This window comes from Heloderma suspectum, chromosome 4 (assembly GCF_057233095.1).
Source record: "Heloderma suspectum isolate Gila_16-S chromosome 4, 16-S_ref, whole genome shotgun sequence".
NCBI lineage: Eukaryota > Metazoa > Chordata > Lepidosauria > Squamata > Helodermatidae > Heloderma > Heloderma suspectum.
The window spans coordinates 133,478,147-133,493,179 of NC_139461.1; the positions used below are offsets into that span (position 1 = coordinate 133,478,147).

At 44.6% G+C, this 15,033-nt stretch overlaps 1 protein-coding gene across 2 annotated transcripts in view; it reads left to right on the forward strand.

The window, feature by feature from the left end:
* Positions 1–10,675, forward strand: part of DNAH5 (dynein axonemal heavy chain 5) — a 208,031-nt gene extending 197,356 nt beyond the window's left edge. For both annotated transcript variants that reach the window (XM_084848148.1, XM_084848149.1), the window contains 4 exons: positions 2,397–2,609; positions 4,285–4,437; positions 5,913–6,144; positions 10,475–10,675. In XM_084848148.1, coding sequence (XP_084704274.1) covers positions 2,397–2,609; positions 4,285–4,437; positions 5,913–6,144; positions 10,475–10,626 — 750 coding nt within the window. In that variant the 3' untranslated portion in view covers positions 10,627–10,675. The remainder of the gene's footprint in view (positions 1–2,396; positions 2,610–4,284; positions 4,438–5,912; positions 6,145–10,474) is intronic.
* The last annotated feature ends 4,358 nt before the right edge of the window (positions 10,676–15,033 follow it).

The following is a 15,033-nucleotide window of genomic DNA, read 5'->3' on the forward strand; positions in this document are numbered from 1 at the left end:
TTGGCATGCCCCAGAGAATCCCCAAGCGCGTTCAGGAATCCATTTGGATCCATAAGACGCCTGGGGCGGACCATTTTAATGGGTCCTCCTCCCCTGCGGAGGGGTTGTGGAACCGAGAAGTCCAACATCACCAGATAGTGATCTGACCATGACAAGGGGGTGGTGGATATACCCCCGACTTCCAGATCACTCCCCGCTTCTCCAGAAACAAACACAAGGTCTAGTGCATGACCGGCTACATGGGTGGGCCCAGTTAGAATATGGTGCAGCTCCCAGGAGGCCATGGTCTCCATGAAGTCCCGAGGTGCTCCTGTGAGGATGGCCTCCGAATGTACGTTGAAGTCCCCCAACACCAGTAAGTTAGGGGACTGTACACGCACATCAGAGACCACCTCAAGCACCTCGGCCAGGGAGTCAGTCGTGCAGCGGGGTGGACGGTACACGAGCAGAATCCCCAGACTGCCCTTCGGGCCCAACCTCCAGTACATGCACTCAACAACCTTGGTCTCCCGGAGAGAGGGTCTGGTGAAGACCAAGGACTCTCGGTAGATAACAGCCACTCCCCCTCCCCGATCCCCAGCCCTCGGCTGCTGTGCATACGAAAATCCAGCTGGACACATGGCTGCAAGGGTTGGAGCAGCAGCCTCGGCCAGCCAGGTCTCCGTAATACATGCCAGGTCTGCACCCTCATCCAGGATCATGTCATGGATGAGGGAGGTTTTCTGGGTAACAGACCTGGCATTGCAGAGCAGCAAACGAAGGCCAGAAGATGGGGTCACGCCTCCCCCAGCCATCCTTTGGCTCTGGACAGGCCCAGAGCAGGGGACAGATACTACACATCTCTCCCTTGTTCCCCTTAGCTGGCATGGCCTGCCCCTAGCGCTCCGCCAGCGCCTGCCGCCCAGCCTCGGTATGTTCTGGCCCCCAACACTCCCCCCACTGCCTCCATCAGGTGGACACATGCCCCCTCGCCCCCGCCTATCAGGCAGGCTACCCACCCCTAAAAACACAACAACCCCCCCCCCAACAAAATAAAACAAACAAACAAAACAATTAAAATCCCCTTAAAAATGCCAGGCAGGAGTCCACAGGGAAGGCCTGGTGGTGGTGGCAGCGGCGGCGGCGGCGGCAGCAGGCCCAGCGGCGGCAGCAGCAGGCCCAGCGGCAGCAAGCACGCCTCTTCCCCGGTGGTGGTGGTGGTGGCTTCTCCTGCAGGCCCTGGCTCTCCCAGGCCACCTCAGCCAGCCAGCTTATGTAGCCCCTCCAGGGAGGGGCAGGTGGAGCAGCACAGCTGGCTCGGTACCTGGGGGCCTGGTCCTGCAGGGACTGGCGGTCTGCCAGGCAGAAGTCCACAAGGAAGGCCTGGTGGTGGTGGCAGCGGCGGCGGCAGCAGGCCCAGCGGCGGCGGCAGCAGGCCCAGCGGCGGCAAGCACGCCTCTTCCCCGGTGGTGGTGGTGGTGGTGGCTTCTCCTGCAGGCCCTGGCTCTCCCAGGCCACCTCAGCCAGCCAGCTTATGTAGCCCCTCCAGGGAGGGGCAGGTGGAGCAGCACAGCTGGCTCGGTACCTGGGGGCCTGGTCCTGCAGGGACTGGCGGTCTGCCAGGCAGAAGTCCACAAGGAAGGCCTGGTGGTGGTGGCAGCGGCGGCGGCAGCAGGCCCAGCGGCGGCGGCAGCAGGCCCAGCGGCGGCAAGCACGCCTCTTCCCCGGTGGTGGTGGTGGTGGTGGCTTCTCCTGCAGGCCCTGGCTCTCCCAGGCCACCTCAGCCAGCCAGCTTATGTAGCCCCTCCAGGGAGGGGCAGGTGGAGCAGCACAGCTGGCTCGGTACCTGGGGGCCTGGTCCTGCAGGGACTGGCGGTCTGCCAGGCAGAAGTCCACAAGGAAGGCCTGGTGGTGGTGGCAGCGGCGGCAGCAGCAGGCCCAGCGGCGGCAGCAGCAGGCCCAGCGGCGGCAGCAGCAGGCCCAGCGGCAGCAGCAGCAGCAGGCCCAGCGGCGGCAGCAGCAGCAGGCCCAGCGGCGGCAAGCACGCCTCTTCCCCGGTGGTGGTGGTGGTGGCTTCTCCTGCAGGCCCTGGCTCTAAAGATCAAAACACCAATTATATTTGTATTTGTTCTCTCTCTCACTCTCTCTCTCTCAGTTCTCAAACACACACACAGCCCTTCCTGTCCTAACCAGATAAATTGAATGTATCCTCAGTATCCAAGATCTTCAGGCAAACCTCTCACAGACCAAGTCTCAGTCTTTAGAAAAGCAACAACATTTGGCTTTACTTGTCACTTTTGGTTGTAAAAATAGCCCCTTCCCCAGATAGGACTTGGTGTAAATTAGCATGCTGGCTTTTTACAGGGCCTTGCAGCTAACCGTTCCTTATATTCATATATTCTCTGTTCTCATGTTAGGTAAAGGAAAGGCTTCAGCAAATGGGACCATTTCAGCCTATGAACATCTTCCTGCGGCAGGAGATTGATAGAATGCAGAGGATTATTGCTCTGGTGCGAAACACTCTGACAGATCTAAAACTTGCCATTGATGGAACCATCATAATGAGTGAGAACCTCAGAGATGCACTGGATTGCATGTATGATGCAAGGATTCCTGAACGCTGGAGGAAGGTTAGTACCATTTCTTTTACTGGATGGAAAAAAAAGTGTTAGGTTCAAACTACACTTTACAATAGTTATATAGTGTGTAGCTGATCCCCTCTTCTTTCCTTACTCTAGAGCAAGTATGTGTGGCCCCAATTTGGATTGGGACTACTGTGCACTGGGAGGGGAGGATTAAAACCTTCCCCCCGTCCAGGCTTGGTTTCCTGGCACCTTCTGTCAGGCTGACACCAATCCATGTTTACAACGGAAGTCTTTATTGTAGTAGAGCAAGTTATACAATCAGTTTTCTAGAAGTTCATGGCAGAACTGCCAGCAAGTATATCCCCCAACAAAGCAAACAGCTTCTACGAAAGCTGTTGGCACACTGCTTAGGTAAAGAAACAGTCTCAAGGTTAGCAGCCAATCAGAGTCTTCATTCTAGCAACAAATGGCCGAGCAGAACCTTACAAGAGTTCACAGATCTACAATGAATTCTAGCGAGGAAATATTCTGAGCACTAAAGACACTGAACTCAGCAAATGCGCTCTGGTTGTTTCATTGATTTACACACAAGGGGAGCAGCTGTCAGAGCCCATCTGCAAACGACCTACCTCGACAGGGATTTCTAGCCCTTAAGCGAGAAGAACATCAAAGATGGCGCCTCTGTTCCTCCCTCTTGAGTTGACGGCTCTTCCTGGGAGACATTCCTATAACACCCTCCTCTTCAGATTCTCCCTCTTGCTCAGTTCCCTCATTCCCAGGCAGTAAATCGAGGCTTGTCTAAAAGTGTTATCTGGCAGCTGTGGCAGAAAAAGAGTTCTGCTCTCCTTTGGTCTGTAATCAGATGAGTAGTCAGTCGGCACCAAGTTCTCCAGCCTTGAGCTTTCCACGATTGTACTGGAAACTAGATCGTCCTGGTCTGGTTCGGAATCCGACCCTGGCTCCCAATTAGTAGGGCCCACAATGGCGCCTGGCTAGTCCTAACACCCCCATCCATTCACTTCCTGACACACACATGTATAGCCACCCCCGCACAGGGGTTAGAAATAAAAAAGAAAAAAAGTTTCCATTAATGTAATGTGTAATTGACCCTTAGATTTTCAGTATGCTGGGCTATATATTCTGCATTCGGTTGTCACATGTTTCAAAGCATGTAAAAACACACACTTCCAAAACAGATTCCTTGTAATTCCAGGCCAGTTCTCTTATAGTACCTGAGTGGAATACTTGCTTCTTGTGTCACTCTGGTAACATTTGAAGTTCCTAGACCACATGGGAAGATTGTATGATGTGGTTATTCCCCCACACCATTCCGATCTGACCAAACAACAATTGAACTTATCACATGATCTTCTAAATCCACCAGTAATGTTTTCCCATGGTAATGTGGTCCTAATGGTGAACCTGAGTCTGGGTTGCACTGCTTGAGACTACAAGTGGGAGCTCACGTGTTTGGAATGTGCCTCCATGCAAGGAGAAGTGTGCCAGCCTCACCTCCTCCCTGACATCTTGTTTTCTATCTGGAGGAGCAGGTCATCACAGGAACAATCTGAAGCAGGCAGAGCTTTACCACCTCAGTGAGAACTAGGCCTTGATGTATAAACACTCTATGCTTACTTTTGGGGACATTGCAAGTAAGTGTGCTGGCTTGAGTTCTTTACGTTATACATACATTTTTTTAAAACCCTCCCTCTGTTTCCAGGCGTCTTGGGCTTCCAGCACGCTTGGATTCTGGTTTACTGAGCTTCTTGAAAGGAACCGGCAATTTCACTGTTGGATTTTTGAAGGGCGACCAAACTGTTTTTGGATGACAGGGTTCTTCAACCCTCAAGGATTTTTAACTGCGATGAGACAGGTTAAAGAATGCCTTTAAAACATATTTTCTATGCATTTCACCATTTATTTATTTTTTTTGCTTACCATTTGAAATGAGCGGCAGAGGAGATAATATTTGTTCTCATGCAAACAAATTTGAGTTGCTTTTGCCTCCTTGACTCACTGCAGGTCCTGCACAATTCAGGCCTTATTGGCTTCCTTTCTTTGTAGCTGTGGGCAGGGCATAGAATATTCCTGTCTTGATTCTCTGGTTTGTTAGAGCAGGGGTGGGCAACCAGAATCAGGTGGGGGGCTGAATGACACTCCCCGCACCGCCCTCTGAAGGCTGAATGATCTTAAGCGGCATAGCCATGCCCCCTGACATCAAAGGGCATGGCCACGTCCCTGATGTCACTGGGTCCCCGGTGAGTATGTTGAGAGAATGATTCTTGTGGCGCATCTGACAGGAACTGACGTCTCTGCACACAGGTCTTCTCCCCTCGGATAGTAACAGTTAGAAGGTTAGCAGAAATCTAGGTTTGTTATGTTTTTAAAACTGTTGATTTTATTTAGATGTTTCAGGCATCTGCTTCTCAGAGGTAGAATGTGGCAGGAAACTTGCCTTTTTGAAGCTTCAGGAACACTTAACTATTATTCAGGGAACTACAATATGTCTTAACATTCGGGCTTTTCTCAAACTTCTAGACAGAAGGCTTTCAGTGATCCATTGAACAGAAGCCTCTGCCTGCCTGTAGAAGCTGCCAACCCTACCAAACTCTACAGGCGTACTCCGCCAAAATGCCTCCATGCAGTCCACCCTGACCCTCTGTGAGGCACTGTTGCTGAGACGCTGCTGCTGCCTGTTCAATCCCCTTGGTTGCATAGCAGCCTTGACTTTTATTTTTATTGATTCGCTTGCTTGCTTGCTAGATTCAGGGAACTGAGAGTCAGTTATTCCTTGTTCCCTGTATCTAGTGAGGGGAAAAAAGAGAGGACAGTAAGTAGGTGACAACTGTGGCTCTCCTTGCAGACAGAATGGAGTCAGAGAAAGTAAAAAAGAGGCATTCTGGCAGTTTGAGCCTTTAGTTCTGGCTTGAGCCATTGATTTTTGCAGCCAAATGGGGGCTTTTGTTGATACAGTGATTAATTAAAGGACTACTTTCTGAATTTGAAATATCTCTTGATCCCCCTAGGAAATATTAAACTAAATTAGCCCTGTCTTTCTGGTTAGGTGATGCTAACTGGCATCACATGGGCTTTCTGGAGTAGACTTAACATGAATTGTTGCTGGATTCCAGGGCAATGAAATGGATCACTGCATGTCAGTGTCGCTCTATCAAGTTTTGCTCAGCTTGTTAAGCCTCAGGAGGGAAAAAAGGAATCAACAGTAAACACTGAAAGGCTCATGGCCTTTCCTGATGGGCTGATAGTTTATTCTGAAGTTATGTAATGGCTGGCTCTTGGCCTCTTGAAATCCAGGTTCCCAAACTTTAGCAACTGTATTGCTTTGAACAGGAAATTACTCGCGCAAACAAGGGATGGGCGCTTGACAGTGTAGTTCTTTGTAACGAGGTCACCAAGTGGATGAAGGATGACATCACAACCCCTCCTTCTGAAGGCGTCTATGTATATGGTCTCTACCTAGAAGGCGCTGGGTGGGACAAAAGGAACATGAAACTCATGGAATCGAAACCAAAGGTGCTATTCGAGCCAATGCCTGTGATAAGGATATATGCAGGAAACAACTGTAAGTATTAAGTCGATCACAGTGATGATACACTGGAATTTTTTTAACCTTTTAATAGTTCTACAGCAGTTTTCCTGGCAGTGTCTGCCCATAGTTTTCCTGCAGCCAAATTTCACAATGCTACTGAGTTGTCAACCAAATGAAAATGATTGCTGAGGTCATCCTCTGAGGACCAGTTTAGATGCTGCCATTCCTGCATACAGAATGCTGAAATGTCTTACCTGTGCTGGTGATCTGTTCAGAAACTTTAATGTTAATGTTCCTTACTGCCTATGGTATTGCCTAATTGTGCGAAGTGTATCCACCAGTGTATTCCAGGTTTCAGCTGTGCTAGCAAGTATGCTCTACGGCCATGCCACAAAAGATCTAGAAGGGTTAGAGAATGGTGAACAATGCAACCAGTAGCTCAGGTTTGACCTGGAACTGTTTAAAGTAAGCCAAGATCACTAGAAGCCAACTGGAACTCCAGGAAGCTCAGTTTACTGGGACCCAGCAGGGGAACCATCTGTGGAGTTCTGCAAGTGAGTCTAAGATGTTCAGTGAGAAAAGGTACTATAAGGGAACCCTCAAGACCCAGGTTCTAGGTTAGTCATTCTTGCCAGTATCCTCAAGAGTGCCCTTGCTTCCTTGAATATTTGTTGGCTATGATAAGAAGGATGGTAAAAAAGAAAGACGGGAAGGTACCAAATACAGGAAAAGTTAGGGAGGAAGCCTCTGGGTGCACAGAAATATGATTATTTAGCCAAACACATCTCAGATTTCTCCTTCAGAGGCACTCGTAGGCACAACCAGCTTGTGTTTTTGGCTTCTAATTCCATTGTAAAAGATGCCACAAGATCCACATCTTTTGTTCCTGGTTGATTAATTGTAATAATTACCACTGTCTGGCTCCATGCCTGTGATCGGTTACAGAGAATAGAAACTCCATTCTGTGCATGAACATGGAGCTCATGCATATGACCAAGCTGCCCACTGGGTGTCCTTTCTCTCACACACTGAGGTAGCTTGGTCATTTGTTTAATCCTGCCAAGAAGTAAAGAGGATTTCACCACGTGATCGGAGCAAAATGTATGGTAAAATGGTCATTGTGGTTTGCAAAGCAGGGGGAAAAGTCACTTGTCTACCACCCTTTGACTGCTCTGGCTGTCAGTACAAAAGGACAGTCAACTGTAGAAGAGGTAACGAATGTGCCTGAGACTATAGCCTTGCACGCCACTGTATTAAATAAATGCATGTAGTATGGATCATAGACCAATTCTATTTGAGGTGTGTACTAATCAATACAACGGGGCATACGGATTATTGATGCCATTAACAACATTTAGTGTGCTTAGCCCCATTAAATTCTGTGGGCTTAAGCAATGTCTACCTGGGTGTAAGATTGCAGCCTATGTTAGTACTTAGTTGTAATTTTATTTTTTAACATATTTTGCATTTCCTTTTTCAAGATTAAAATCAAAGGCAGCTGGCAGAAGTAGTATACTTGTGGTATTAGCAAAAGAATAAAAATATTGTTGATCTCAGCAGGCCAAGAGACATGCTTCGCTGTCTCCCCTTCTCTTTTTGCCAGCTGCAGAGTTGGCTTGGCAGCTGATGTGCTCTGGGTTGGAAGGGGAGGGGCCAAGTGATTCTTGATCCGAGAGGGTTGTTACTTCTTCCTTGGCTTCCAGGTGCTGGATGGCTGGCCACCCCCTGAAGTGTATTAGCCAATAAACAGGAAGGAGCCAATAAATATGAATTTATACCTCAGTTTATGGTAGGCCAAACCTACCGTATAAGTGATAATGAGACCCAGGGATAAGAGCTGAAGATTAAACATTTTGTTAATGCACCAAAAGTAAATCAACACATCAGAAAAGAGACGGGATCTCTTTTTTGTTTTTCACTGCTTAGTTTATTTATAGGATTTAAAAAAAAAAACCCTGCTAGGTTAAAACCAACTTTTTACTGTTATAAGAATGCAAAGTTTTTAGCAAGTGTTGGGGAGGGTTCGAGTTGTAACTGGGTATGCTGGCAGTGGTGTTGACAGCTACATGTACAGAGTTTGGATCTGCTTGAGCAAACAAGTCAAAAGATTGAAAGAGCAACTTTAGAAGTGAAGAGAAGGACCTCTGGGGTCCATGAAGGAGGGAAGCAGCTGTCAAAATGGATTGTGGGCTGGCGAGATGGACACCTGAAGCCCAGGCTGTTCAGCTTTGTGGAATTCTTCTTCTGCTGTTTGCCTGACAACCATCAGTTTTGTTAGAGAAATAAAATCCCACATGAAATAAATATAAAAGCTTCGAAGGGGAAAAGGCTTGTGGCCCATCATCCTGCTTTCATTTTGTTTTTGCCTCTGTCAGTTTCTATGGTCAAGGCTGTTTGCTTAATCGAGAAACCTGTAATTAGAGGCAAGCAAGCAAAACACCTGTCACATATGCCTTTCAGCTGTGGAGGGGGCGTGTGTATTGCATTGCCTTTTGTGGGGCCCTCTCGGTGGAGAATGGGTCATCCACTGTCAGAAGCAGGGTTGGGGTTTGCCGCCACCACAACCATGTTCCCAAGGGCAGCATTTTATCTTTTTCTCATAGGAGTGAATGGCATCCATATGGGAGAAAGTAAAGATATATACGTATGCAGGGGCATTGTTGACATAGCGATAAACCTGCCCTGGTTGGCCCAAGTTTCCGAGTCCTTGGTTCTTACATACAATGTACCTATCCTAAAATATATTTGGTGCCAGCCAAGTTTCTACCTTTCTTAGTGCACACGGGGATTAGAATGTGCAGTCATAGACCAACAACGTTTTGAAATCTTTACACTGGCTGCCAATTTGTTTCCAGGCAAAATATAAAGTGCTGGTTCTTACCTTTAAAGCTTTACATGGTCTAGGTCCAAGGTACCTCAGGGAGCGCCTTCTCCCCTACGTCCCAGTCCGCCACCTAAGGTCCTCTGAGGGTGCTCTGCTGTGGCTGCCTAATGTGAGACTGGTAGCCACATGCAAGAGGACCTTTTCCTTTGCCACCCCTCAACTGTGGAATGACCTGCTGGTTGAAATGTGCCTGCTGACCTCTTTGAATGTTTTTAAGCGGGAATTAAGGACTCTGTCATTACAGCAGGCCTTCCCTTTGTAGAATTCTTATTTCTCTTTGCTGATTGTTATATACTGTTTCTAGGCTGTACTGTACTGTGCTTTGTTTTGTTTTTTGTATGTGTAATTTTGTTTTTAACTCTGTATGCTACCTAGAGTATTTTGTGTATAGGCGGGTTATAAATTGAATTATTATTATTATTAATAATAATAATAATCAATGTGACTCCATGCTGAGTTAGGTGTGAGGAAACCTACTGAAATCAGGTATGCCAAACTGCATAGGATCAGTCTAAATTTTATTTAACTGTTGTGGGGAGGAGGGGCATTAATTCTTGTGAACTGCTCAGAGAGCTTTGGCTATTGGGCGGTATAGAAATGTTACAAATAAATAAAAACTCATGATTGATAGGAGAGAGATTTAATTACAGTTTGGCGTTTGCTATGGTCTTAAATTTAATGGAACTTCTTTTATTGGCTGTCAGACCCATAAGGTCCCTGGATTGTAAGCAGGACATTTAAAATAGTTTTACTGTATACTCATTAAGAAGATTTTAATGCCACATTGAAAGGAATGTGTGTCAACACTGCACTCTTTCATTGTATATTTTTGTGTGTAACATATGAAGGTGCCATTTGTTCACAGTAACTTGGAGAAGTAAGATGCCTGTCAAGACTTATCAAAAGCACTGTTGACATAAATGGTTGTATATTCAGGTCTGAGGACTTGCAATGCAATCCTATACATGTCTACTCAGAAGTAAGGCCCATTAAATCAATGGGCTTACTCCCAGGTAAGTGGGTATAGGATTGCAGCCCAATTCTTTTATGAAGATGAATTCAAGAGGTTTTTTTTTCTTACCCTGCCCTAAGAGGTTAGGGCAGGCTCCCCTGGGCTCATTTTACCCTCATAATAGCTGTGAGAAAATGATTTGCCCAAGATCAACTCACAGTAGTCTGGGTTGGGATTTGATATTATATACCCAACACCCACTTGTTACTGCATCACATGTCCTATCTTCTATTTAAGTTGAAATTCCTTGCTGTAACACCAATTTAATTTCATGTATGGGGCACTATCCAAACGACACAATTGCTAACATAGATGACATTGTGCTACAATAAGGGACCTCCAGCACAATGCCAATAGCTGGTGCAATGGGATTCCTCCGAAAACACTGGATACCGTCCATGCCCTCCAATAAGGTGTTTGTTCATGGCCTTACAGCAATGGAGTGTTTTCTTTTTTCCTCTTCCCAGCCTCAAGGGATCCACGTCTGTACTCATGTCCAATCTATAAAAAACCAGTTCGGACAGACCTGAATTATATTGCTGCAGTGGACCTGAGGACCACCCAACCTCCTGAACATTGGATATTACGTGGAGTTGCCTTACTGTGTGATGTCAAGTAATGTTAAGAGAACACCTGCATGTTTTTTAATATTAAGGTTTTTAGAACACAGTTTTTTCTTCATATTCTTCACTTGAGGGTTCACATCACAAGGAACTAGATAGGTGACTGGTCACAGGGTTGTTGATTTAAATATTAGAGTATCCCTCTCCTACTGTTCCTTGACTTTTTCCTAAAAGGCTAGCAGGCAGACAATATGGAGAAGCTGAATTTTCAGGAACTGCAAAATTCAGTGAATACATTCCCCCATTCATCTCTAGGGGACTCTTTTGTCACTGAATTGCGCTTTTAAACATCATGTTAAGTGACTTAGAATAGACAGGAAGACATTATTTGTCACTGTGACCTCCTAGTGTGACAAATATTTGGCAATTTCTATGGAGCAAAAAACAAAACAAAAATCTGGAGTGCCACCTTCCGCATAATATGTAAGTTCCCCCTCACAGTAGTTTAAAGCAAATTGGCACCATTGTCAATTGGCTGGCTTGCAATATTTCTTCAAATAACACAGGCTTTTGCTGCCTTCTTGGAACATTGGAAATTCACTGGCTGCAATCCAGGCTGTGCTGAGGTCCTTTTGAAACCAGTGGGAGTTAAGTATGCACAAACTGACTCTGCTTCACAGAATGTTGGTGAATAGAATTCAGAACATTGTGCCAGAATTATTCCAGCTACCAAAATGGGGATGGGGACACCATCATCTCTCTTTGTGTTGTCTTATTTTTTATCTTTTTCCATGTTATTCCTGTCCTGTCATCCTTCCTCTGATTTTTAAAACTTTCTGACGAATGTAGTTAACATTTCATGTTTGGAGTCAGCTGAAGAGAAATGTAGATCATACCAGCCAATTTTGCTCTTCACACTTCACGTCTAGTCCTATTTCTCAGTAGGGATGTTGGAGAAATCTGCAAAGGAACCAAATGAGTTAGGATTTTCATGACTGGCTTTTCCCCTGTCAGGTAGATTCCAGGACCTGCAGACCAATTTTCTAACTATCCCAAATTTTGCACAAATGTTGTTGTAGAAAAATAAGCTATTTTCTTTTTTAAAAACTGGCCAAAAATGTGCATTTCTCCCATAGGCTAAAGCGTGAAAATGCACATTTTGGCAAAATTTGAAATTTTTGCATGTGCACAATTGCATAACTGCGATTTTGCGCAAATTTGGAAACAAAAAAAATCTGATTCTGTTGATGGGCAGATGGCACGCCTGACAATCCACAAAATGCAGATCGAATGGATTTTACATTATCCGTGCATCCCTATTTCTCAGTTCTAAGCTACTGCATAGATATCTAGAATGTGTTTAAAAGCAGCCTGGCTCAAATTTCAATGAAACAAAATCCAAATCCCAAATATGTTTTGATTAAATATGCTTAGCCTTAAACCCATTAAAATAAATGTACACTGCTTAAACACGCGTGCACACCCCACACACACACACGCTCAAGCAACATCCAAAGCAATGTATGTATATGCTTCTTGTTTGTGGTGTTACCATATCATTGCAGAATCAAATATTTGATAACTTCGAACTCTCCTTTTTAAAACCCAAGCATCCTGCCCTTATGGTTGTGGTAGAGCATATGATTTGCATGCGTATTACAGAAATTCAAAGACATTGACTTAATGAAATGCAACTTACTTGGATTCACCAGACTTATCAAGCAGATAGTTGCCCATCTGGTTTGACATGGACCTTTCCTGCCAATAGAAATTGTGAATGGAATTGAGGTAGACCCAGCCTAGTGCCTTCATTAGTGTAGTGGGTGATGCTGAGGTTAATAGATACTTTCTCATCCAAGAAAGATTTGTGAATGGTAGATAAATGGATTCCCTGGTAGGAAAGCCACTTGCATGCACAAAGGAAGAACCACAAGGGCTAGACCTAGCACACTTGGAGGAGAGACTGCTTTTATATGAATGGAGACACAATCATGATTTTGTAGGAAAGCTTATTGTACACGATCTAATTTTCCATATATAATTATGTACAAATTATATTTAATTGCATTTGTTACCTGATCTAAAGTTAATTATTTTCATTATTAAAAACAAACGTTGAAATATGTTTCAGAATGACTGATTGCAGCTGGTGCATTCATAGTTACTGGCATCGAAGAATGTCATTTGCAGAAACAAAGCAGTTGTGCAAAACGTTTAAAACACGAAGTAGAACACAAACTTCTTTACTTACAAATATTACAGCAAATTTGACGATGCACATGAATGGATTTAGTTTATTCCAGTAATCTGGGATGTTGCAGATTAAACTGGCAAACCTGCTTTGTGGGTAGAGGACTTGAGCAAGTATTTTTTCTAAAGTTTCTGTTGCCTCTTTGTTGTTTGGACATGCAAAGAATGCACCAGAAGCTCCTGTTCTAGGTGACCAGGTGGATGATACTGACCTACATCAGGCCTGCTGAGCATGTGATCTACCAAGCCAAACATAACCAACCAGACATGCATGGTGGCCCATCAGGGACTTGATAAAAGCTTCTTGCCTGGGACTGCAAAAAACTGGAGGCTGCAAGTAACTGGCAGTCCATAATACATACCTGGAGTGCTGCCTTAGGCATGGTGGATTACATGTTCTGCAGGCATGCTTTCAAATTTGTTTTGGGTGACTTGCTCCTTTCCTCTAAGCACTAAGCCCCAAATGTAGAGCTTGGAATACAAAAATGAAAGCAAGGGCATATTTGAACCAGCTCACATGTGATCTTCCTACATCTTTCTTGCCTTCCCTATACATTTGGACCAGCTAGGGGGAAAGGAACTAGTTTCTGCACTATACAAGCTTGTAAAGTCATGTATAACTCTGAACCTTCCCTTTCCTTCACCTGTAAATACACAAACATGGGGCCAAGTTCTGGTAGGAGACTGATCTGCCATATAGCTGCTTTGGTTTTAGGGTCACCTGTGTTTTACTTAATGGTTAAAAAAAGAAAAGAAAAAGAACCCCTGAATCTCCTGGCCGGTCTTGGAATGCAATGACTATGGTTGTGAGAATGAATCCACTTTTCTTTTCAGCAAAATCTGCTTTTCTGTCCTCTTTGGTGCCCTTTTCCTCGCTCTTACTCCTCTGGCTCCTCTTAATTACTATTCTCACATTCTTTGTTACTTTCTCAACATTAAACTCCATTGTTCCTTAATTTATTTTGTCATTCTTTCCTTCAGACCATGATTCATTACATTCAATAGGTATATCTCTCTCTCCCTCTGCCAGTTCTGTTCAAGAATTTGAGAACAACTTGGAACAATGTATTATAAGCAAGGATGCTGCTATGGGAGTTAAATTCCTAAGTAATTAAATTTTGGTAGCCATTGCTGGTTCTACAGCAATAAAGAAATGCACATCACAAAATACTTGAGGTTATAAACCTTTTTGTTGGCTTGGCTAAGGTTAACCCTCCATCCTTGTTGAAAACACTTACTAATTAGATACTGGGATCAAATGGTCTCTAATTTAGTCATAATTTTTAAAACCCCAATGAGAAATATTTGACAATGACTCCAATTTAATGGAATAACATAAGTTTGTATTAAAGATTATTTTATAGTACCAGGGATATAACTATATAGGAACCCTTTCTGTGGGTCTGCAATGTTAATTCCTGATACCTTATTTAAGTACTTTTTCTTGCAATCCTAAATCACCTGAAGAAAAAACTTTAAAAATACTGAATGGCTAACACCTCCTTATCTTAACTGCTGTATCCACATAAAGTAGCTATTGTGTTGTTAAATGTGTGCATTCACCACGCAGAGATGAAATGCGCCCCATATCTTTGACATGCAATGTCTCATTTTCCCCCACTCTGTTTAATTGGGGTCCTAATGACTCCAATGCCATTTTAATGAAACTTTCAAATCAAAACACACACACACACACACATGGCAGGTTGAAACACTGCAGAACAATAAATCTCCTTGTAGTAGAATACATGGACAGTGAAGTGGCTCAGGTTGAAGGCAAACGGTTTTACACATTGCTTTAAGCACCTGTCAGGGTCAGTTTTGACCACAAAAGTGTAGGAGGGTTAAAATGCTAGAAATATGAGTGAGTTACACAGGACTCTTCTTCAGGTGGAAAATGAGCACAATAAAAATATTTACATGGTAAAAGATGTGAGCTTGCTCTGGTGAACATTATCTACACAAGGAGCAGCAGATTTGAACAGAGTCCTATCAGCTACATTAGGAACTGCCTGTGCTTGCTGGGGGTGGTTTACAATACCCTTCCCACCCAAAAAACAAAATATCCAAAATAGCAAGAGCGAAAAAGAAAATGTCTCTCCTTTGCCAGTTTCTGCAGGATTATCATCTCAAAATAACCTTATTATGCAGAAATATAGAATGTAAATATTGGGGGAATATTTTAACCAGTGTGTCATCCCTGAAGAACTCCT